The sequence below is a fragment of the Macaca mulatta genome, chromosome 1 (genome assembly GCF_049350105.2).
Source record: "Macaca mulatta isolate MMU2019108-1 chromosome 1, T2T-MMU8v2.0, whole genome shotgun sequence".
Taxonomy (NCBI): domain Eukaryota; kingdom Metazoa; phylum Chordata; class Mammalia; order Primates; family Cercopithecidae; genus Macaca; species Macaca mulatta.
The window spans coordinates 78,715,069-78,737,008 of record NC_133406.1 but is presented as its reverse complement, the minus strand read 5'-3'; the positions used below and the strand labels follow the sequence as shown (position 1 = coordinate 78,737,008).

General features: G+C 51.6%; 1 protein-coding gene across 1 annotated transcript; it reads right to left on the bottom strand.

Annotated features, from left to right (window-relative positions):
• Positions 1–13,776: 13,776 nt before the first annotated feature.
• HLX (H2.0 like homeobox) lies at positions 13,777–21,454 on the bottom strand. Its single transcript, XM_015115795.3, has 4 exons — positions 18,369–21,454; positions 17,444–17,623; positions 16,477–16,661; positions 13,777–14,644 (listed from the first exon to the last, which is right to left on the bottom strand). The coding sequence occupies exons 1-4, from the start codon at positions 18,976–18,978 to the stop codon at positions 14,132–14,134; spliced, it is 1,488 nt and encodes a 495-aa protein (XP_014971281.2). The 5' UTR covers positions 18,979–21,454; the 3' UTR covers positions 13,777–14,131.
• Between the last annotated feature and the right edge of the window lie 486 nt (positions 21,455–21,940).

Sequence of the window (21,940 nt, the reverse complement as noted above, 5' to 3'; positions counted from 1 at the left end):
AGAAGTAACACCACACATCTACCACCATCTGATCTTTGACAAACCCGACACACACAAGCAATGGGGAAAAGATTCCTTATATAATAAATAGTGTTAGGGGAACCGGCTAGCCATATTCAGAAAACAGAAACTGGACCCCTTACTTGCACCTTATACAAAAATCAACTCAAGATGGATCAAAGACTTAAATGTAAGACCTAGGACCATAAAAATCCTAGAAGAAAATCTGGGCAATACCATTCAGAACATAGGGATGGGCAAAGACTTCATGTCTAAAACAGCAAAATCAATGACAACAAAAGCAAAAATTGACAAATGGGGTCTAATTAAACTAAAGGGCTTCCGCACAGCAAAAGAAACTATCATAAGAGCGAACAGGAAACCTACAGAATGGAAGGAAATTTTTGCAATCTATCCATCTGACAAAGGGCTAATATCCAAAATCTACAAAGAACTCAAACAAATTTACAAGAAAAAAGCAAACAACCCCATCAAAAAATGGTCAAAGGATATGAACAGACACTTCTCAAAATAAGACATTTATGCAGCCAAGAGACATATGAAAAAATGCTCATCATCACTGGTCATTAGAGAAATGTGCATCAAAACCACAATGAGATACCATCTCATGCCAGTTAGAATGACAATCATTACAAAGTCAGGAAACAACAGGTGCTGGAGAGATTGTGGAAAAACAGGAACCCTTTTACACTGTTGGTGGGAGTGTAAATTAGTTCAAACATTGTGGAAGACAGTGTGGCGATTCCTCAAGTATTTAGAACTTGAAATACCATTTGACCTAGCAATCCCATTACTGAGAATATACCCAAAGAATTATAAATAATTATACAATAAAGACATATGCACACGTATGTTTATTGCAGCACTATTCACAATAGCAAAGACTTTGAACCAACCCAAATGTCCATCAGTGATAGACTGGATTAAGAAAATTTGGCACATATACCCCATTAACTACTATGCAGCCATAAAAAAGGATGAGTCCATGTCCTTTGCAGGGACATGGATGAGGCTGGAAACCATTGTTCTCAGCAAACTATCACAAGATCAGAAAACTAAACACTGCATGTTCTCACTCATGAGTGGGAGTTGAACAATGAGAACACATGAACACAGGGAGGGTCTGTGGAGGTGGAGGTGGAGGTTAAGGGGCCAGGTAGCATTAGGAGAAATACCTAATGTAGGTGATGGGTTGACGGGTGTAGCAAACCACCATGGCAGGTGTATACCTATGTAACAAAACTGCATGTTCTGCACATGTAACCCAGAATTTAAAGTATACTAAAAAAAATTATTGAGGATGCTGAAGGTCGTTTGCATGATTATATCTATTTATATTGATGGCATGGATTAGTGCTGTTCAATAGAAGTTTCTGTGAGAATAGAAGTATTCTGTGTCTGCACTGTCCAATATGACAGCCACTAGCCCCATGTGGCTATTGAACAATTGAAATGTGGCTGATGTGGCTGAGGAAATAACATTTTTCATTTTGTTTCATATTAATTAATTTACATGTGAATAACCAGATATGATAGGTAGAGCTATAAAACCAAAGGCATGTTTGGCTTTTTTTTGAGATGGAGTCTGGTTGTTGTTACCCAGGCTGGAGTGCAGTGGCGTGATCTCAGCTCACTACACCCTCTGCCTCCAGCATTCAAGTGATGTTCCTGCCTCAGCTTCCCAAGTAGCTGAGATTACGGGCTCCTGCCACCACACCCAACTATGAGTGTGTGTGTGTGTGTGTGTGTGTGTCTTTATAGAGATGGGGTTTCACTATGTTGGGCAGGCTGGTCTCAAACTCCTGACCTCAGATGATCCACCCGCTTCCCAAAGTGCTAGGATTACAGGCGTGAGCCACTGTGCCTGGCCCCAAAACACATTTTTAAAATGCGTTTTTGTTGTGGTAAAATACAAACCAAATCATTTGTAAAACACTACTATATGCACACACATTCCCTAAGCAATCAGAGTCCTGACATCACCACACACCCCAGGGACACTCCACTGGACACTTGTGAAAAAGTCAACAACCTTTTAGTATGAAGATAGTTTTGACCTCAGGGTCCCTCTGAAAGGACCCTTAAGGAACTCGGGACCACACTTTGAGTCCAGGACTAACAAGGGGAGCTCAGCTCCTATATGCTCAGGAAGGACAACTGGTCACCCTATTCTGGCACTGCTGCCTCCCACTTTGAGGGGCTTTCCCCTTTCCCTGCCCCACCTCTGCCCCCGCCCTGGTAGTTTGTAGTCTTGTTAACAAACTAAAGGCCTTTGACGTGCTGGATCCTGCGAGAGGCCGAAGACCCACTCTCCAAAGCAGCGGACCTGAGGGAAGGAGGGCAGTCACAGGGGCTAGGCTTGCTGGGGAGAAATTTCTCTCTGAGGTTCCAAGCCTCCAAGGCAGGCAGATCAAACCAAAAAGTAGAAAGAAACGTGCAAAGTGAAATTCAAGATGCTGGAAAAGATGGAAAGGCCTCTTCTCCCTGGAGTCTCCGGCTTCTCCCCTCCTTCCGGCAGGCAGGAAAGAGGAGGCCTTCGGAGGCGGAGAAGAGAAGGCTTCGCAGGGTCTTCTGGGGCAACTCAATCAAAGAAATTATTTTCCCACAGACGAAGCCAAGAATATCTTAATGGCTTTTTCCTGATTGAGAGATAAATCTTCTATTAATTTATGGCTCAGACCCAAAGCAGTTGTGTCAACTCCACTCGCCCTCTAAAACAATGTGAGAAATGCTTCAAAATTCCACTTATTTTGATGATTTCCCTTTTCCCGTTCCTATTTCTTCTTTTTTCACTCTGCTTTCATAGTCCATCCTGATCCTTTCCATCCTACCTCTTCTCTTATTTTCAAATCAGTCGCCAACTCCTCAATGCCACATCCCTACCCCAGGTAAAAGTCTCTGGACATTCCCAATTAGAGGAGCTAAAACCTTCTGAAGTGAGACTCCCTCGCACCCCCATGCAGGGTAAAGACCACTAGAAGAGCTGCATGGCGTCGCAGAGAAGCTGCACCCACGCTAGCGCCTCACCGCCTACCCTGGCAGCCCTGTGCACCCCGCACAGGGCTCAACCCCGCACAGGACTCAACCAAGCCTTGGTTGCTGCAGAGCGTCTGGGTGCAGAGACCCGGCCGCCACAGTAAATCAAAAGACAGCAGACGGCGAGAAGCCGGTGTCACAGCGACTCACAGTCACTACTGCCCAGCGCAATTATCACGCCCTGGGGGGTCACTGCTAAATGGCCCGTGTTTATGGACTCGGCCACGTTGCTCGACTGACCCCTACGGCCAGCTACTCCCGGCGCCGGCGCCGGAGCAGGGGCGCGCTCCCCCTTGGGAGAAGATCTGCGAGTGGGTAAACTGACCCGAGGTTCTTTGCGAATTCTGCCCGCTCTCGCCTGAGAGACTCTTGATGCTCGAGACAGTGTACTACAGATGATTTAGGTAATCTAGGCTGTGCAGACAAGATGCGAGTTATTCCCAAATCCACTTGCTAACTGCATGTCCTTAGGCAAGTTAATTTAACTCTCTTACCACAGTTAACTTATCTGTAAAATGGGGATAATGTAAGTAATGACCTAACTGGGATTTGGTAAAAGGCAAATGAGCTAATACAAATAAAGGTTTTAAAAACATGGGCACAACGGTTACTAAGTATAGATAGAAAAGTCGTGATCGGTGTTAAAAATTAAGCTGTTATACAGTTATAGTCCATGACACCTGTTCTGGTGACAACGTGAGTAAAGGGACCTACGTAGCGCTGACCGCCCAGCTTAACTCACAGCTCCTTTGTGTGGGTGTAGCCCAGCCAGGGAAAACAGTGTGGACCTGCTTCGTGCTAACACCACGGGAATGAAGTGCGAGCAGCTAGACCTCTGGCCTCCACCCGAAATGGGCCTCCTGCCTCCGGACTGACTCCCGGGCCATCTTCCCGCTTCCTCTGGCACCGAAGACCCACAGGGTCCAGCTTTTTAATGGGCCCTTTATCTGCTACAGACCGCCTCAGCGAACCGGAATCAAATCTGGGCGCTTGCGAGGATGAAGGCCAAAGTCTAGATCCCGACGTAAGCCCAGTAGGAAGCGGCACGGTCCAGACACCCGAGGCCGGGTGACCTGTCTGTACTCCGAGCCACGCGGCGCGTCGCTGGGCTGAAATCCCACCTTGCATCCACCGCGCGGAATTCCAAACAGCCAGTATAAACAATCCCCTCACCCCACCACACCCGGGAAGGTGGTGGGACCCAGGCTTCGGTGCAAGTTTCCAGAATTGTCCCTCAGGGTCCCGGCGGCAAGGCCTGCACCCACCTCTCGCCCGGACTTTCGTTTACAGCCGCGCCCTCCAAAGGAAGGTTTATGACCACAGCGCGGCAGAACTGAGTCGGGTGGGCACCATACATGGCCGTGGCGCCTGAGGCCCCAGCTCGCTGCCTCGGGAGCGCTCGCAGGGCCCCATCCCTCTGGTGCGCTGGGCTCTGGAGCTAGAAAGTGTACACAGACCATAAATTTCCCGCCCTGCTCGGCGCAGTTCTCCGAGGTCAGGGGCCGCCCGCCTCCAACCGCCTCAGCCCGCCTACCCCTTAACTTGCGTCCGGGTAACTGCGGCCGACAGCAAAACGCAGCTGGCGCCCGCTGCAGCGCCTAGCCATACTGCAACGCCGCCTCCCCACTGCTAGAGCACCCTAGCCGCGTTGGGACTCCGGGCGCAGCCTGCGGGAGGCTCCCCACCGCTGCCTACGAGGCGGGAGTTGGGGAATGGAGCAAAGAGGGAAGAAGGCGAGGCCTGGGGTAGGCCAGGTGAGAATGGAAAGCGAAAGGGATGACTAGGAGCAAGGAGGAAGACGCTTCTGTGGCTTCTAGACCCATTTGTGTCTTTCTATACTGAGGTTTGGGGTGGGGGATACACAGTAAGTGCACGTGGCGACCGACGTTCGCTTAAAGATGTTTTTGCACTGGGCCCTCCCTTCCTTCGATTGTGAACCTTGCATACCGTACAGGGTATACCATACAGGGCATACCAAGAATGCGCTTTCCCTGGGGATGCAGCAAGATGACTTTTAAAAGATTTCCCTATGGTTGCGTCTACACTGACATTGAATGTTGAATATTTGAAATAATGATCAGAATAATTCGTCAAAAAGAACAAATCATTTCTTTGAATTTTTTTTCTCCTTGACTATAGAGAATCGCCTCAGACCGGTAGCTCGGAGATTGGAGTAAGAAAGGCAGATTTCTGTCAGAGGTTCGGCCACGCCCCTTACCCGCCATACCTTGATCAAATTACCCAACCCGTCTGCTTCTCAAAATGGCCATCTGTAAGAGAAGAAGAATAATATCTTCTGCCCTGTGTTGCTGTGATGGTTACAAAAGATACAAGACTTTCACCTCCTGTTCAAAGAGTGGAAAAGACTTGCGTCTCTTTCCTCCGTTCTTTACTTGCACGCACCCATAGGTGATTTCAAACGAGTATAGCCGCTCTCTCCAGCCAGAATGAACTCTCAGGTGTCATCGTAGTAATAGTTTAATAACAATTTCCACTTACTGAGTGCCTTCTGTTTGCCAGAACTCTGTAACTGTGCCCCGTATCAGATACGTGCCCCTAACCTAAAAACCTAAAAATCTGGGTTGCTGAGCAAACTGACAAGAAGAAAGTGGGAAGGCATAATTAGAGAGCTGGCGAGGACACAGGGAAGTGGGATGGTCTCCTCATCACCATTCCTCCGCGATGAGGAAAGCAAAAGAGAAGTAAGAGGAAAGAGGTGGGAAAGAAAGTTTCCTGTGGCTAAAACTTTTAGCTTGGAGGACATGTGTCAGAGCACCTTCAGGTCGATTCAGCTGGAGATGCTTGTCGGTCGCTAACCCAGAACCGGTCCAGCATGTAGTAGGGGCTCAAATGATGTGTACATATGTAGCTGAGTAATGTAGAGGCTGTGAGTGGCCCTTCCCTCCCCAGTCCCCAGCATGTCTCCCTTGGCTCTGAGCAATGCTTTTGAGGAGGATGGCACTTTTGTGGGCTTAAAAAAAAAAAAGATTATGCAGATCTATTCTAATTTTTTAAAAATATCTGCCTTTCGTTACATTCTGGCTAATAGGCTGTCCCCCATCACCTCTGGAGCTGCCTGGCAGCCCTGTCATCCCTTGTCTCAGGTCACACACTCTGTCCTCCATGTCTTCCAGGGTGGTCATCTGGAACCAAGCCAGGGGAGTCCAGTTACTCTTAAAATTCTGAACGGAATCTTGAAAGGTACCAGGAGGAAAGGAAAGCCAGGGCACAACGAGCAGAGAGGAAAAAATGAAAAGTGAGAAATGGTGAGGACATACAAAGCAAGGGAGCGTGAAGAACAATGGATATGGGAAAATTCAAATTACAGGTGACATTCCATTTAAAATTGTGTGTCACAGAGCAAGTCTTTAGTTTGACTCTTTCTTTATAGCTTTTCACCCCCATTTTTTTTTCAGCTGCAAAACTGTGCTATTGGCCTGGAAGGGTGGTCAGCACAGGCTGCAGGGACCCTGACAGAGGCAAGAAAAAGGAGACCTGGCTTAGATCGCTGCAGCTGACCCAAAGTGTCCTCAAAGAGACATATCCTGGGCGCTCCCGACCGGCAACCGACTGACGTAGAGATCCGCTTGCGGGAGGTCGGGGCCAAGGGGCCCGGGCTGACCATGGACTGAATGAATATTCGGCGGGCAGGTTGGGGATCCGAGACCGCGCAAGACCCAGGACCTTCCTCTGCTACACCCAAAGCCATTGCGAACGGGGCGAGACCCTGTGACCCCCGAAGATAGGAGGCTTTGGAGCGAGATATGCGCCCTCGACCAGGAGAGCCAGGCTGCGTCGAGTCTCAGGGACACGTCTTTGGAGGGCGTGCGCGGCCCGCGATTCGCCACGCAGTGAAATTCAAAAATGGCCGGATTGCGCTGAAGAATGCAAGTCGGAACTGCCAGATAGAGGATCGTATTAGCTCAGTAGTTCATTCTTTTGATCTTTCGTTCACTTGCTCATTTCTTGAGCTTCTACCACGTGTTGGGTGCACTCGTCACCCGGATTCTGAGAAACAAAAATGAACAGCCGTGACAAATTAAAACGAAGCTAAAATTTGCAGACTGGGAAATCTCTGGTCGAGGAGAGTGGGGATTGAGGGTGGCTAGGGAACTCCGCGAAACAGGCACTTTTTCTCCGCAAAGAGAGGCGGCGAGGTGCAGACGCACTGAGACCAACTCGCCTAGCATTCTCACTCGCTCTGCGGTGCTCTTCCGTGTTCCAAGAGAGACTCGGGTAGATCTTAGCGCTCCGCACCGCCGCCTAAGTGAGGGACTGGAGAAAGCACAGAAAGCTTTGGACTTCTGTCCTGGTTCTTGACGTAGACCACTAGGGAAGTGACCTTGAGTGAGTCATTCAACCTCTCTACGAGTTCGTTCCACCTACAACAATGCCCAAATGGTACGCAGTCCAGAGTTTCGGCCGCCTGTATCGAGTCTTGCTTGTGAACGCGTTCTCTTGTCCCTCTGTGATGACCTTAGTATTGGGGATCCTAATGCGTCCTCAACCAGATGATTCGCAGCTCTAGGTCCACTCCTGGGGTTACCACCTGGTACTTCTGGGTCGTGTTGCACAGCCTCCTACTGTGTTTATAATGCTACCTACGCTTATTGATGCTATAAATAACCACAAGGGCCACAATAATTATGCTTGTCGTTCATTTAGTAAACAATTTTGGGGGTGCATTTCCTGCGCCAAGCGCTGAGCTAGGTGCTAGAGTTTCTCCAACCATGCAGCAGAGTCCAGCCCTGCTCTCAAGAAGCCGAGGGTGCCTTTTTCCTCAAAGGAATCGTTGATCTCCTGTTTCCATTTCGAGGGCCCTCCCTCATTGTGATTAGTTTAACACTTAATAAAACTCCCGAAGTGCTATTTGTTCCAACATAATCTCAACAGTTGGAACATAATTTTCCCTTCTGGGCCCCTAGACACTTGTTTAAGCTTCAGAAAACTAAGTATCAGAAAACTAACTTCTTCCTTTCTAACTCCCACGAGTAAGTCCCCGCCACACCCACAAGCATTGTATCCAGCGCCTGCTGTGAAATTTGCAGACTGAGATGCTCCTGCGCACAGTGCCAGGAGCATCAAGAGGAAGAAGTACTCATGGGCTTCTAAAAGAAGCAACGCCTGACCTAGTCAGGCAGCTCATCCTAACTCTCTGGGCTACTCCTTAAAGGATTTCCTGGTGACAAGGTATCCTCATTCTCATCTAATGATTTAATTACTTGGAGAGTAAAGGTTGTCTTGCATTCTTTTTTTCTCTACTGTGCAAACATTCACAAGGATCCCAATAAATACTGCAATGAAAAAAACGAATGGATGAAGGAATGCAGTAACATCTAAGGCTATAGCGGTAATTATATACCAGCCATTGTTCTCATTTCGCCTTTTTTTTTTTTAACTGTCATGAAGTCTTGCAGCGATTTATGAGTTATGTACCTTTGATTATATCCCATTATACAGAGAAAACAAACCAAAGATTAGATGAATTTTCCAAGGTCATGTAGCTAGTTATTGGTGGTGAGTCAATGAATGAATGCCTCTGGGGTTAGTTCGGACCTCCTATGCTGGGCTGGGATCAGGCCCGCTTTTTCCTGCACACTCCACCTGACCATCTCCTCGAATAACTCCCGCAACCAAGAGAGTCATTGAGGGTCTCCAGAGAGGCAATTTTGGAGCACACATCAGGCAATGCTGCCACTGCCACCTCCAAGGTCTCTTTCTGGTTCCTCATCTGCTGCACAGGGTGGACTGTGCTAGAGAGTGAGGCTTAGTATCTGCCATGGCTCTAGCTGAGTCTGAGGCTAGAGGAAGAGAGAAGGATCCAGTGCAGGGGCTGCCACGCAGCCATGATTGGGCCTCGATCTCCACATCCTGCCCAGAATTCTAAGTGTCAGCAATGATCAGTGGAAGTCAAAAAGCACCAGGGATGTCCCTTCCTTTTGCGAGCACAGTGTGACTGGGATCCTACACACTGTTAGCAAAGCTAATTCTGCTATTAGGTCAGTGCAGAGTGGAAGGCAGGGTATCAACCCAAAGGAGTCCCAGACCTGCAACTCCCAGAGGGACACCCCTCAGGAACCACCAAGGGGAAGAGAAGGAGCTAATGGGAGCCCAACATCACAGGCAGTGGTTGAATCTAATGATCTTTTTAAAAACCCATCGTTTTTGGGCATCCTAGTCCGAATCTGGTTGCTCAGGTGTGTCTGGCGCCAGCTTTCATTTCCTGTGTACTGTAGGAGGCCCTGACCCGAGGCCCATCCTGGCCCTGGCACTCACTCTCCAGGGCACCTTGGGCAAGTATTCTTAAATCTCTCAGCCTCCGTTACTTCACCCCAAAAGCGAGAGAGTCGGGAACAACAACAACTGTGGGGACTTCTCTTCCTGATTTCTAAAATGACAGGGGGCAGGGACAGGGACGGGATTAAAGGACCAAAAGTTCTCTGACCTCACCTGTCCGCAGGGCCCAGGGATCCTGGCAGAGGCTGCTGCTCTGTTAGAACCTGAGTTGAAGGGAATCTTAGAAAGTGCTCCCTGCCCTGTGTAAGCAGTCTGGATTCCCCAAGAGTGGCTGCGGCAGGGGGTAGGCACTGTGGGTTGTAATATCACAGTGTGTGAAGGGAAGCTTCAGAGAAAGCCAACTAGTTTGTCTTTGGGATGCCAGCCAATCTCATCATGACCTCAAAAATGGAGGCTGTGAGCTAGATGAGTGCATGAGTTAAACCAAAATTTTGGATTTTAAAAAATCTTCCCTAGCCCAAACACCTGCAGTTAAAGTCCTCCTTAAAACTCACATCTTCACAAACACTTTGGAGTGTGCAATCAATCCTTTCCACCCCACAAGGCTGAAGAAGTGGAATGTGATGTCCCAGCATGTTTAGGGTCCTCTTGGTCATCTTTAAAACAGTGTCACTACATCACGTGGGAGAGGGCTGAGCTTGCCTACTTTTTCTTCTTAAGGGAGGAAGAAGCTGGAGAGGGGACTAGGATGCCTAAAAACAATGGGAGAGTGCATCAACCTCAGCCTCTAGCTTCTCTTCCCCCATTTCTTGCTCCATCCAGCCCACTGAGAGTCTTAGGTAGGCATGGGCTTGAGGAGAGGTGGGTTCAGATCTGCGGAAACAGATTAAAGCTCGACAGGTTAAAGCTCAACAGATCAAGTCAAGTCAAGGTGCCCGCAGAAAATCCACTGCTGCAAGCCCTGGTTTCTACCACACCCCTCCCCCGATTCCAAAGCTTTCGTTGGCAATTGCCTTCCTAGACAGGAGAACCCAGGTTTCACTCTCCCGTTTCTTCAGCCTCTGACACCTTGAAAAGAAGCCTGGGCGCTCTTACTGCCCTGCCCTGCTCTGGCCATGACCTAGTTCAAACCCTGCCAACGTCAAACTCCAGATCCTGGGTAGAGAGGGCAGCCAGAAAAAAGATTCCAGAGTGACTGGGATTCCTTTACGATTGCCTCTGAGGTGCAAAGGATGTCAGAGGGATTTGTGGCAAGCAGTCTGAGCTCGCCTACAATCCACACGACTCTGCAGGGTCTTGTAGAATAGAGGGAGAGAAGCGGGAAATCTCCTTGGCTGGTATAATGACCTGAGCCTCCTTTGCAAGCAGGACCGCGCCTGGACCTGCCCGGGGGCTGACGACTTTGGCCTTGGTGGGCACAGGAAGGCGAGGGAGACACAATGCTCGCATGGAGGTTTCAGCCCACTGAAGCGGGCAAACGGGAGAGAAACGCGGCGCCAGCGTTCAGGGGTTTAGTCCGCGGAACTTGGCGCTAGGCAACTTCTCTGTGGAAACCAGCGCCCTACCCACCCACACAGGCTGAATAAGGCGGCAGAGGCTCCTCTCTGCTTTGCCATATGGAGGAGAACGGGGAAATTTATTCGCGTGGTTTTACCCACAAAAGTGCTGAAATAGCCAGTAGATTGCCTGTCTCTCCAGTGTCTATGAGAGTCTGCAGGTCTGTGTGCGTCCACGTTGGAGGGGATGGGGGAAGGGTATTGAGTCCCCAGCCCCGCCCTGAAGGGAAACGCACCGTGGTCACCATCCCTCCGCGAACCTCTGTGCACCTTGGTAGCCTTTTTCGGAGGGCTCCGCGCCGCGGGGACTTCGGTAGTCTAGGCAAAGCTTTGCTCAGAGCAAAGAGCAATTGCTGGCTGGAGTCTCGGGTTGTGTGCAGGAGGGGCGGGGGCCGCGGCTGTGTTCTGCTCTGCTCTGGGGCCCGCGCGCTCTCTCTTTCTCCAAGCCTCAACTCTGCGCGGTTCTGGCTCCCCGCACGGTCCGCGCTGGGCCTTCTCTTCCGGGTCTGAAAACTCTCGGTCTTGGCTGAAGAATTTCTAGCTGCCTGGCCGCCCTTGCTAGCATTTTGGTCTGCCAAGAAGACCCCAGTACCCGGGGTCGAGCGAGCAGTCCCGGGATGGGCCTATCCGGCCAAATTTTAGCCTTTCCTCCCGGCCACCTGTGGTTACCCTTCTTCCAAATGAACTGTAACTTCTCCGGTGCTTGTGATATTCCGTTTCTGATGAAACGTGGAAGAACTCCACGGTTAGGGTAAAGCCCCACAAGAACGTCACGTGATAACTGTCCAGGAACTGGGGGTGGGGGTGGGGGTGGCGGAGGCAGGGGCGCCTCCTGCGAGCACTAGGGGGGCATTCGTCCTTCAGACTCCCGCCCTCAGGTGCTTGCCACCCGGCTCACTTCGTTTCCGGGACCCCCAACTCCGCCGTGCCCCCTGGCCTGACGAAAGTTGGCCTAAATAAGGCAGAATTCTACCAGAAATCATATCATGACATCCCCGGATGATGATTTTCTTCACTTTCAAAGCCCCGGGGCCCGGGTGAGGACTAATGGTCTGGGTTTGGCCTGGTGAGGAGCAGGGATAGGTGCGGTTTGTATAAAGCACACTCCCCACCATTCTTCCCTAGGCTCTGTTCCTCAGCTAAGTGTGTGTCGGCGCGTTATTCTCCTTAACGCCAGAGCTAGACTGATGTGCCTCAAAATTCGATATGCTTGGGATATCCTGGTCCCAGAATTTCAATACTTGGGGTCAGGGGAAATGGGTATCGGTAATGTAGGCAAAACTGAGGTACAGAGGGAATCCTGAAGTTTGGTAGCCGAGCCTGTGGAAGGTTTGAAGAAGCTATCCCAGCCCTGGCCCGCAGCCAGGGCAGGTGGGGTGGCTGCCCTGGCCTGGAAACTCTTGTGGCACAATTAGGGATAACAGCTAGTTCATGTTACTATTGAAGATGGGGTCCCTTGTGGTATGCTCTTTCTTTTCTCTTGACTAAATTGTACAACTCTGATCACTCTGCCCCCACTCCATTCTCACTGCTCTTGAATCATCTCGATTTGGGGATTTAGGAGGTTGGCTGGGTCAGTAAATGATCATCTTTGCATCCATGTGTTGGCTTTGGGACTTGCTATCTGTATCTTGTATCTGGCTATGCAAGTGAAAGAAGCCTCAATCTGCTGCCTCTACTTCACCCCTGGATGGAAAAGTCTAGAACAGAGATCCTGGAATGAGCTCCAGGGGAATGCCTAAAAGTGGAGGAGATAACAAGACTGAGGACCATTGAGGACTTTCCCACTCTGGCCAGGGGACTGAGGTGTGTCCTAGGCTCTCTGATTTCAGCACCTCTCCTCAACTCATTCTGAGAATTGGCCACCCCACTTGGATGCTGGGTCTGCAAGAGACCTTGTGTCCTTCACATGCTCAGTGCCAAAGAGATTGGCACTGAGACTGATCAGGATTTCCCAAGGAAATCTATTTGCTATAAAATCTCCCCAAACAGCTTTTAGCAACCGCAGACATTTCACAGCGGGAGCACAGGTCTTGGAGAGAGGTTTAACTCTTCAGCTTTAAAAGAAACAAACAAACAAAAAACCTTTGAATTGCCCGTCCTAGTAGCAGTGTCAAGGTTTACTATGTATTTTCCAGCTGCAGTGGGATAGGGAAACTGCCTCAAGACTCTCAGCAGCTTTGGGAAGAAAGAGCTCATCTAGGCGCCTCCAGTGGCCAAATTGCAACGGAAAATTTTTGTGTGGATGAGGGAATGGGGGATGCAATTTCATAGTTCCTTCCGTGGCCACATGTAGGCCAGGAAGTCCAAGCTCTGATCTGGGCTGTGCCTCTGCTTAACCTTGAAGAAGTGACCCCTTTGTTTGGCATCTTTACAACCAGGGCCCTGGCATTCTAAGATCCACGCTTCCAGCCCGAACCACTGTGGAATGTCTGTCCCTTCCTCAGCAACATTACAAACCTGTCCTCTACCCCATCCCAGAGCAAGGGAAAGTTTGTGCAGGGCTCTGGACCCGTGCTTCACGTCCACCTACTGAGTACAGCTGTGCCTAGATTGACCCCGCCTGGCACTACTGCCTTCTCCATTCCAACTCTTTGTACTCTAGGAACTCATTTAGTCCATACTCTGGATAGGGAAACCATCTGTTGCACTGGTCTAACAGTTTCTAAGGCCTGCTCCACTCTCAGGCTACTCAGGGTCTCAGAGGGTGCTTTCACTGGCAGTTGGCACTGGAAATCTCTTAATTAGAAGCCTCTAAGCCCAGACGCCCATCTCTGATGTCTGTAGCAAGATGGCTCTGAGGCTGAGCCACTTCCCCTGAACCTCCAGCCTCCCACCTTCAGCTGCTGCATTCTGTAGTGCCCCGGGGACTAAGGTCCGGTTGTAGATTTCTGGCCTTAACAACCCCCAGCAAAGTCAAGCTGCCTTTACAAACCGTAGTAAACATTTTATTTACAAATTTAAGGCGTCCTAAATGCCTTTGGGCTACGACCCCTGGGGCGAGTCAGAGAAACAGTTTAGTCAAACACTTCACAGTCGAACCAGCTTGCTTCCGGAGAGAAGTGTTCGGCTGGTTAGCAGGACACTGAGACTCCCCTCTGCTCTGGGCAGTGTCCGCTGCAGCCAGCCGGAGCAGCGTTGGCCGAAGCGTGAATGTCGGGAGGTAGGCTCCACGCTGCGTCTCCTGTCCTGCCAAGTCGCCAACATACAGTAAGCACAAAACCCAGGCCATGGCTGGGAGGCTGCACGCAAGGCCCGGATCCCCTCCGCCCTCGTACAGTCTATACGCCGCCAAGCGCGCCTTTGGGTGGCTCGGGGCTTTTGGGAGCGCTGCTGGCTGTGGGCTGTGGCACAGGGAGAAGCTCCGAGGCGCCGCCGCCGCCGAGGCTGCTGGCGCAACCCGCATTGGTGCTGCTGCTACTAAGACTGCTGGCGCTGCTGAAGCTGAAACTACTGCCGCCGCCGCCGCCGCTGCTCCCACCACTCCCAGCACTGCTGGCGCTGATGAGAGCGCCAGTGACCGGGGCCTTAATAACTGTTGTTTGGTGCAGAGAACGCTCAGTCCCCTCAGTCCGCTCCGTGTCGCTGGGGGCCATGTCCAGTGACTCGGAGTCGCTGCTCTCGCTCTCAGCCTCGCCTTCGGAGCGGCTGGGGCTCCTCTCGTCCTGCTCGCCATCCGCAGCCGGGCCTCCACCTGACGGTTTCTCGCCAGCCTCCTTGTCCTTGTCTTTTTGGGCCTGGGCCTCCTTGGAGTGCCGCCACTTCATCCGCCGGTTCTGGAACCACACCTTCACCTGCGCCGCGCCACACGGGGAGACAAGAAGAGACACTGAAATGAGACCCAGGTTTGCTTCTATCCGACTCGCGTGCACCCGCAAGCCACCTCCCTGAGTGAGAAAGCAACGCTTACCTGGAGACTCTACCAAGGACCAGGCACTGTGGTAGGCGCAGGAACCAAGGGGCAGCCAGGAATCCTGGTCTAGGGAGCCCACTGAGACCGTTTTCAAAATGCAACCCTCAGGCCCCAGATTAAAATGACCTGGGCGACTATTGGAAAGGCAGATTCGTGCACCCGACCCCCAACATACTCTCTCTCTACTCTAAATCCATGCATTTTTTTTTTCTGGACCCCCATGAGAATCTGATTAAAGTTATGGACTCCTAGCCCAGAAAAATACACATGTACCCAAGATATTGCTTACAATGTCAAGGGTTTGGTGAGCCAGTGTTAAGAATTCCTGCTCTAAATTGGCCCTCTCTTCTACTGCCATTACCCAAAGCCAGTCCCTACAAAAGCAACACTTTTTTAAAGAAAGGAAACATGAGGAGCAGAAAGGGAAAAGGGGTTTTAAACTGTTAATCACAGTAGGGTGGGGGCACTGTTGGGCTTTCAGTAAGACAGCATTTCTTTGGTGTGTTTGTTCGCAAGAGCTGATAAGGACCCTGCCCTTGTTAAGGCTAAACAAATTCTCCTGGGGGCTCAGAAAACACTGGAATTAAATGTGTGCAAAGTGAAGGAAGGGCATAGAGATGGGGCAGAGAATCTATATAGACATATACGATCCCCTGGGGGACCCAGTGCGTTCACACAAGTTCCAGCTTCCTTTTTAAAAATAACATCCACAGCTGGTGGAAAACGGCTGGGCTCCTCCTGTGTGTGTGTGTGTGTGTGTGTGTGTGTGTGTGTGTGTGTGTGTACTGGGGAGGAGAGTTGTGTAATGGAGGACAGAAAGAAACAGAGACAGTAGTTGGGGGACCAAGGAGCTAAGGAAAAGAAGCCTGCCTCTGGCTTCTGCCCTGCTGGGGACAATCAGCACCCCAGAGCTAGAGCCAGTGCTACGGGGTGCACAAGAGTGACTCTTCCACAGTCAAAACTCGGGAGGGGTGGGGGGGAAAGTCCAGTTCTTAAATATAAGAAAAAATATTTAATTACGGCACAATACATTTCCTATTGTCTTGAAAAAAAATCAGATAGGCAGAACCTGCTGAAATGCTCTTGGGTATTCCAAGAAAATCATTTTTCTTTCTTTCCCTCACCTCTCCCATTCCTTCAGATTTTCTTCAGAGCCTAAGCCTTGGAATATGTGGCCTCTCCAAGCGGACTCCTTGCCCTCCTGGAGCTAACTAATTCCGTTTGAAATTATATTTTCACTTCCTCACAACTGGGGATTTCACAATCCAGCAGAAGCAGAAGGAGGAGGAGGAAAGAGGGAGGGTGAGAGGGAAAAAAAACCAACCAACAATCTCTTGCCTTTGGGTTTTTATCTTTTCTGAAATAAACTGCCTCCTACAGCGAATTGCACTACAGTTGAGTACATCAATGTTATTTCCAGCGGCTCTTTTGCTTTCTCTGTGGTTCTTTAGCCTGCTGGCCAAAATAAACATGCAGTGCTTGTTGACACACATCTTGGGGATGAGCTCTTCTCTCGGTCCTTCTCCCTCACCCCATCTCCACCCTCCTCTTCTCCTGCCTCAAGCTGCGTAGTCCACAAAGCCTCTTGAAAGTCAACATCTTGCGTTTCCACCGTAGGAGGCCAGTCGGCCGGGGTGGAGGGGGCCTATCGGACTAGGCCGTGCGCTGTTGCCCGCCCGAGGGCGCTGTGCGCTGGAGCCGGAACTGCCTTACCTGTGCGTCCGTGAGGCCCAGCATCGCCGCCAGCTGCTTTCGGTCCGGCTTGGTCACGTACTTCTGAATCTCAAACCTTTTCTCCAGGCCTTTCCTCTGCAGGTTGGAGAACACAGCGCGAGACCATGAGCGCTTCCTTTTGTACGTCTGCGGCATGGTGTCCTTCGTGAGCACAGCGTAGGGACCTGCCGCAGAGCGGGAGCCAGAGGGAAGAAAGACAAGAGGGCTGTTCAGTGCCCAGTACTTGGCCTGCCGGTGTGGGGGTCCCCGTTAGGCTTGAAACCGTTTCCTGTTAACTGTCGATTCCACCCTCATTCAGAAAGCCCTTCGCGCATACACCGAATGGCCCCTCTAAGGAAGAATTTTATATGACAGTCAGAAGACCTAAAGCTAGCGTGGAGTAGAGAAGCCTGGAGGCTTGACCTTTAATTCCAAGGGAAAAACATAAACCTCATGCGTGGCCATCAGGCCTACGAAGAGTAGACAAAAATGTCCCTCGGGCCTGAGTAATGACAGCCCCGAATCATCTTGTTTGTGTGTGTGTGTGTGTGTGTGTGTGTGTGTGTGTGTGTGTGTGTGTTATTCCCGCATGTGCCCAGGCACCCAGACGTAAGCTCGCCAAGCACAAGTGTTTGAGGTCATCCCAAAATGTGTGTATGTTAATAAGTAACATCGATGCTGCATTTTTCAAGCCTCTAGGGCGAAAGACTTTGAGAAAGCCCCCCACCCCACCGTCCACGCGCACACTTTCTGGGCTCTCCAGGCGCCCCTACCCCTTTTCAAGGGGAACCTTCCAAAGAGAGCGCTAGCTCGCTGATAAATCTTTCGGTTTCTCTCTCCTGACTCCGTAGCCTCCGGCCCCAACTGTGAGATTGCGACACCGCAGCCGCCCTGGAGGCGTCAGTCCTGAGATTTCTGACTGTCAGTCGGCTTGCTGGTTAGGCAGTACTCTGGAGTTTTTCGGTACCTGGAAACGTGTCTTGAAACTGATGCTGAACTGAATTTCTTGGGTTTGAGCTTAAGGGACTCAGGATGGCAGAAGCCTCGTTAATGGGATCTAGAGATGCGAAGAACTGGCCGGCGGAGGGCTGTAGGCCTGAGAGGTGCACCCCCGCGGGCCGCCCACCGGTTAGCAGGGACGTGAGATCTGGGGACAAGGGAAAAGGATAGCAGGTTACATCTCGGGCACACTCACACTCTCCGCTGATTTGTTCCTCCCCTTCCCCTTGCCCTGGATTCACTTTTATTGAGCGAAGTCACGAGAGAACTCGTCTCGGCGCTGAAACCTCTCTCTCCCAACACTTGCCAAGGAGCGACGCACGAAAAGTTCCTGTGTGTCCCTCACGTCCACATGCACGCATATAGTAAGTAAAGGCTTTACATAAATAGGCTTACGGCCTTACTTTCACGTGCCTTCCAAGAATCCCACAAACCCAAAACCTCCGCCCCAAGGAGGCCCCATTCTGCCCGCTCATCTAGGCGGTTTTGTTTATTATTTACATTTCCTGGGTGAATTTTTTACCAGAAATCAGATAAATGCGAAAGTGTTTCCCAAAAATGCTTTAGTTGTCAGAAAATATAATTCTGTCTCTAGATACGTTATTAAAGAGATCAAAGTCATTTTAGCAGATAATTACACCAACCATTTTTATAAATATTGTTTCTAAGACGTGTTTTTAAAGAATCCCTGGAATAATTTTTTTGTTTGTTTTACATAGAACAGGTGAGTTTTATACCTAATGTTTTGTAGTTTTCTTACAATTCGTTTTCTTCTCTCCCATTTTACCGAGTTGTCCTTAATTGTAAAAACACTCAAAGGCACCCCAAGCCAGCCCGGGGTCCCGGGAGTGGGTCAGTGGTCAGAGGCCTGCAGCCTCCAGTCCAAGACCTACCTCTCAGCGTGTTGCCTTCTTTGACTTTTGGGTCAAATTCTGCAGATAAAATGCGGTCAATTCCAAATTTGAGGTCTTTGCTGGAGGGGGCCGGGGCCGAGCCACTGTGGTGGGGGTTTGGGACCACTCGCGTCCCAGAGGCCGGGGGCTGCAGGGCGCCAGCCCGAGGCGGAGGCGGAGGCTGTTGCTGCGGCTGCTGTTGCTGCTGCGGCTGTTGCTGTTGATGTTGTTGTTGCTGCGGGTGATGGTGGTGGTAGGCGGCTGAGAGAGGAGACAGCCGCTGCGGGAAGCCAGCCGGGACTTCGGAGGGCGCCACCACTGGGGTGGGTCGAATCGGGGATCTGGCCGCCGCTTGGAAAGAGGCGTGCGGGTGAACCGAGCCCAAGTGCGCGGTGAGGGCGGCGGCCGAGGCCCCTGCCAGGCCCTCCGGGGCCGCCCCCAGGTCCCCCACGCCGGCATGCAGAATGTCTGCGATGCAGAAGGAGGGCTTCTTGACGGCGGCGGGGTCCAAGGGGAAGGAGCAGCCGCCTGGGCCGGTCGAGGAGCAGTAAGCGGCCGACCAGAGGCTGAAGTTGGAGGCGTAGAAGGGAGCCAGCCCGGCTGCGAACATCCTGCCGGGGTGAGCCGCGCGGCTGCCGCAGTCCAACCGGACCGGGTGGGTGGACGCGCGGGGAGCGGCACGCGAGTCCCGGAGAGGGCGGCCGCAGCCGAGGACGATCCGCTTTCGCTTCTCCGCCCGCACTGAAGAAGAGAGGCCGGGAGCCCTAGCGCCACCGAGGGAGGAGGCGAGGGCCGGATCTCCGCCGGTCACCGCCTCGCTCCCTGGCCTCGCTTTAAAGGCGGCGCGGCGCCCGCACTCCTCGCGGGCTGCAGGCGAATGAGGGGCGCTGGGGCCGCGGGGCGGGCAGGGGAGCCAGGGAGACGGGAGCCGGACAACGCAAGAAAACCCAAACAGCTAAGCCCTAAGAGCTAAATTTAAAACAACAACAATAATAATCCGTTAGTTAGGGGGAAAAAAAAGTAATAGGAAAAAAAAAAAAAACTCGTCTCTAAAAACTCCCAAAGTTTTGGCAGGAGCTTTCGAGTCAGGCCCGGGGTAGGACCTCGATCCGAGCGCTCATTGGTCATCCTCATGACCAATGGGAGCGGGGAGTGGAGGGGAATTAGGAATGAGGGGGCGTGGCCGGGCCCGAGCCCCGCCCCGGCCACGCCAAAGTGTTTGCTGCGGCCGCGTGGGCTTAGTAACGCACATCGCAGTGAGTCTTGCTACTCTGCGTAGGGGCCAGGCAGCCGCTCCGGAGGGCTCTAACTCTCTTCTAACTTCTGCAGCTCCGAACTGCCACGGGGCAAGGAGGATTGGTCACAGGAGCTTTCCTGAAGCGCTTGTCACCCGGGGCGAGTTGGGGGAGTGGGGAAGGGACGGTTATCTCACTCTTTAGGGCTATCTCACTCCGCCTCCCGGTGGAGAGCAGAGAGCGGTTTGGACCCTTTGCTTCCCTTCTCTTGACCTCATTCTGCTTTTATTCCAGGAGTCCGTGTCCTCGGCAAAGCCCCTCATCTTTCTTGGACCCTTGCCCAAATGTTGCCACCCTGAGTCCCAGCCCAACTCAGCACCACGTCCGCCCTGTGCCTCCCTGGAGATCCTCGGGGAAGCGAGAAGGAGGGGTGACCGCAAATTAGTTTTATTCTGAGCTGTCACACAGTGACAACTTGAACGAGTGACTTTTCAAACAAAATAAGACGGATGGCTCCAAACGTCTCCCTTAGACGCAGCCAAACCTTTTCCCGGAGCCTCAGAGGCTACAAAACAGGCTGCCTCCAGAAACCCGGGAGCGGCACGCGCGTCCCTCCTTTGCAGGAGGTTGTAGGAAATGTCAGCCTCCCTCCTCCACCACATCTCCGGATCACGTGGGGTTCGTTGTTTTGCAAGTGCCCACAAGAGCAGATTTCCGTGGGGTTCAATATTGCTTTCAATTCTGTGACAGCTTCCCCAGGAACCCCTTGGGCCTGGTTGCAGGAGGAGCTGCAGTGGTGGTCAACGTCTTCCATTCGTGCCTTCGGTCTTTAGAACGCAGGGTGGTGGTAGTGGGGGTTTTGTGCAACATCAACATCTCTATTTTAAGAATTTGTTCTCTTTTAAATTATAGTCAGAATGGATTTCCCCACCCCTCTCCCAAACAAACCACAGGCCACCCAGATAAGCTGTTTTTGCACATTTTCAGGAAGAAAATAAAATAATACGAATAATGAAACCACGAAATCTTTTGTTTTCGATTGCCCTAATAAGCATCTCCTAACAGAGATTCTGTGGCATTTTTATTTCCCTTCAGCACGAAGGCTCCTCACCAAATAAACTCAGAAAGGCAAGTGAACTTGCCATGCCTATCTCAAGTTCAGGGTTTGGACTTACAAAATTAATTTCTGGTGGCTTCTCTAGCCCCTTGATGCAGATACTATCCTTTTAAGCTTTTGACTTTCTCCTGGAAAATTTCAATCACTTCCGATCAGCCAGCACTAAGATCTCTCCCTCTCCCTCTCTCCCCCTCCTCCCGCCCTCCAGCTCTCCCGCTCTCCGTCTCTCTTTTATTGCAAGGTTTTCTTCCCCTGCTCCACGCAGCCAGGAGAGAGGTGCTATTTCCAGAGACAGATGGGTGTGTTTGGCTGAGGGTAAGGATACCTGGGGCGACAGACGTAATAAGACCAGTCTTTCGGTGTCAAGCTGAAGGCAAAGGAGCGACAAGTACAACATGGGCAATTGAGGCGCTGGCTGAGGGTTCTGGTGAGCCTTCGGTGTGAGTGTGCGTAGCGGAGGCCGTGAGCCCTCTCCTTTCTAGTGCCACTTCCAGTTTGATTGTGATTCTAATTTGACTGCAAACATTTAGACCTCGGCCTAAGCCCAAACTCACGGTTGTGAAAGAGGTGCATTTACTCCTTACCGAGGCAGCGCCGCGCGCCCTCACCCTCTCTCTTAAGAAATAAGACTCCCCTATCCGCATTCATCCTTTCCAAGGTTTGCGACGCTCCGGGTTGGGTACGGGATGAAGACCCGGGGGAATGCGGGCCCTCGCGGGTTCCCTGAGGTGCCCACAACTCGCATCTGCCGAGATTCAAGGCCCGGAGCGCCGGGCAGATGTGGCAAAAGCGAGGCCCCGAGGCCCGCCGACTCCTTGCTGCGCCGCGAGCCTCCCTTTCTCCGCCAGGCCAGTGGCTGGATTGCAAGTTGCAACTTCGCCCGCGCGCCCCTTGCTCTCCCAGGCCTCGGCTTCCTTGCAATCGCATCGGCGCCATCCAAGGCCTTACTCCCAGCTCCCGGAGGCAAACGCGAAAAGCAAGTCTTTGGAGCGACCCCCGCCGCCCCCTCTACCGCTTCCCCAGGCCCAAGCCTGGCCCCTGCAGGCCCCTCGCCGAGTTCTGAGCCCGCAGACTCCCGCCCTCCTTACTCCCCACTCTTCAGAACCAAGAAAGCAGCAGGAAACCCTGGGCTCGCCGGAGTTCAGGTCATCTCCTGTTTTTTGATGGGCTCAAACTCGGACTAAATGAGCGGATGTGCCTGCGAGATTGGTCTCAAAATA

What these genes read in the sequence shown, in the direction of transcription:
- HLX (XM_015115795.3), bottom strand. Translation starts at nt 18,978, where the DNA reads ATGTTCGCAGCCGGGCTGGCTCCCTTCTACGCCTCCAACTTCAGCCTC. An exon ending in GTTTCAAGACACGTTTCCAG is followed by an intron (nt 16,662 to 17,443) that starts GTACCGAAAAAC and finishes GCTCTGCGGCAG; the next exon opens with GTCCCTACGCTGTGCTCACG. An exon ending in TGGGCCTCACGGACGCACAG is followed by an intron (nt 14,645 to 16,476) that starts GTAAGGCAGTTC and finishes GGCGCGGCGCAG; the next exon opens with GTGAAGGTGTGGTTCCAGAA.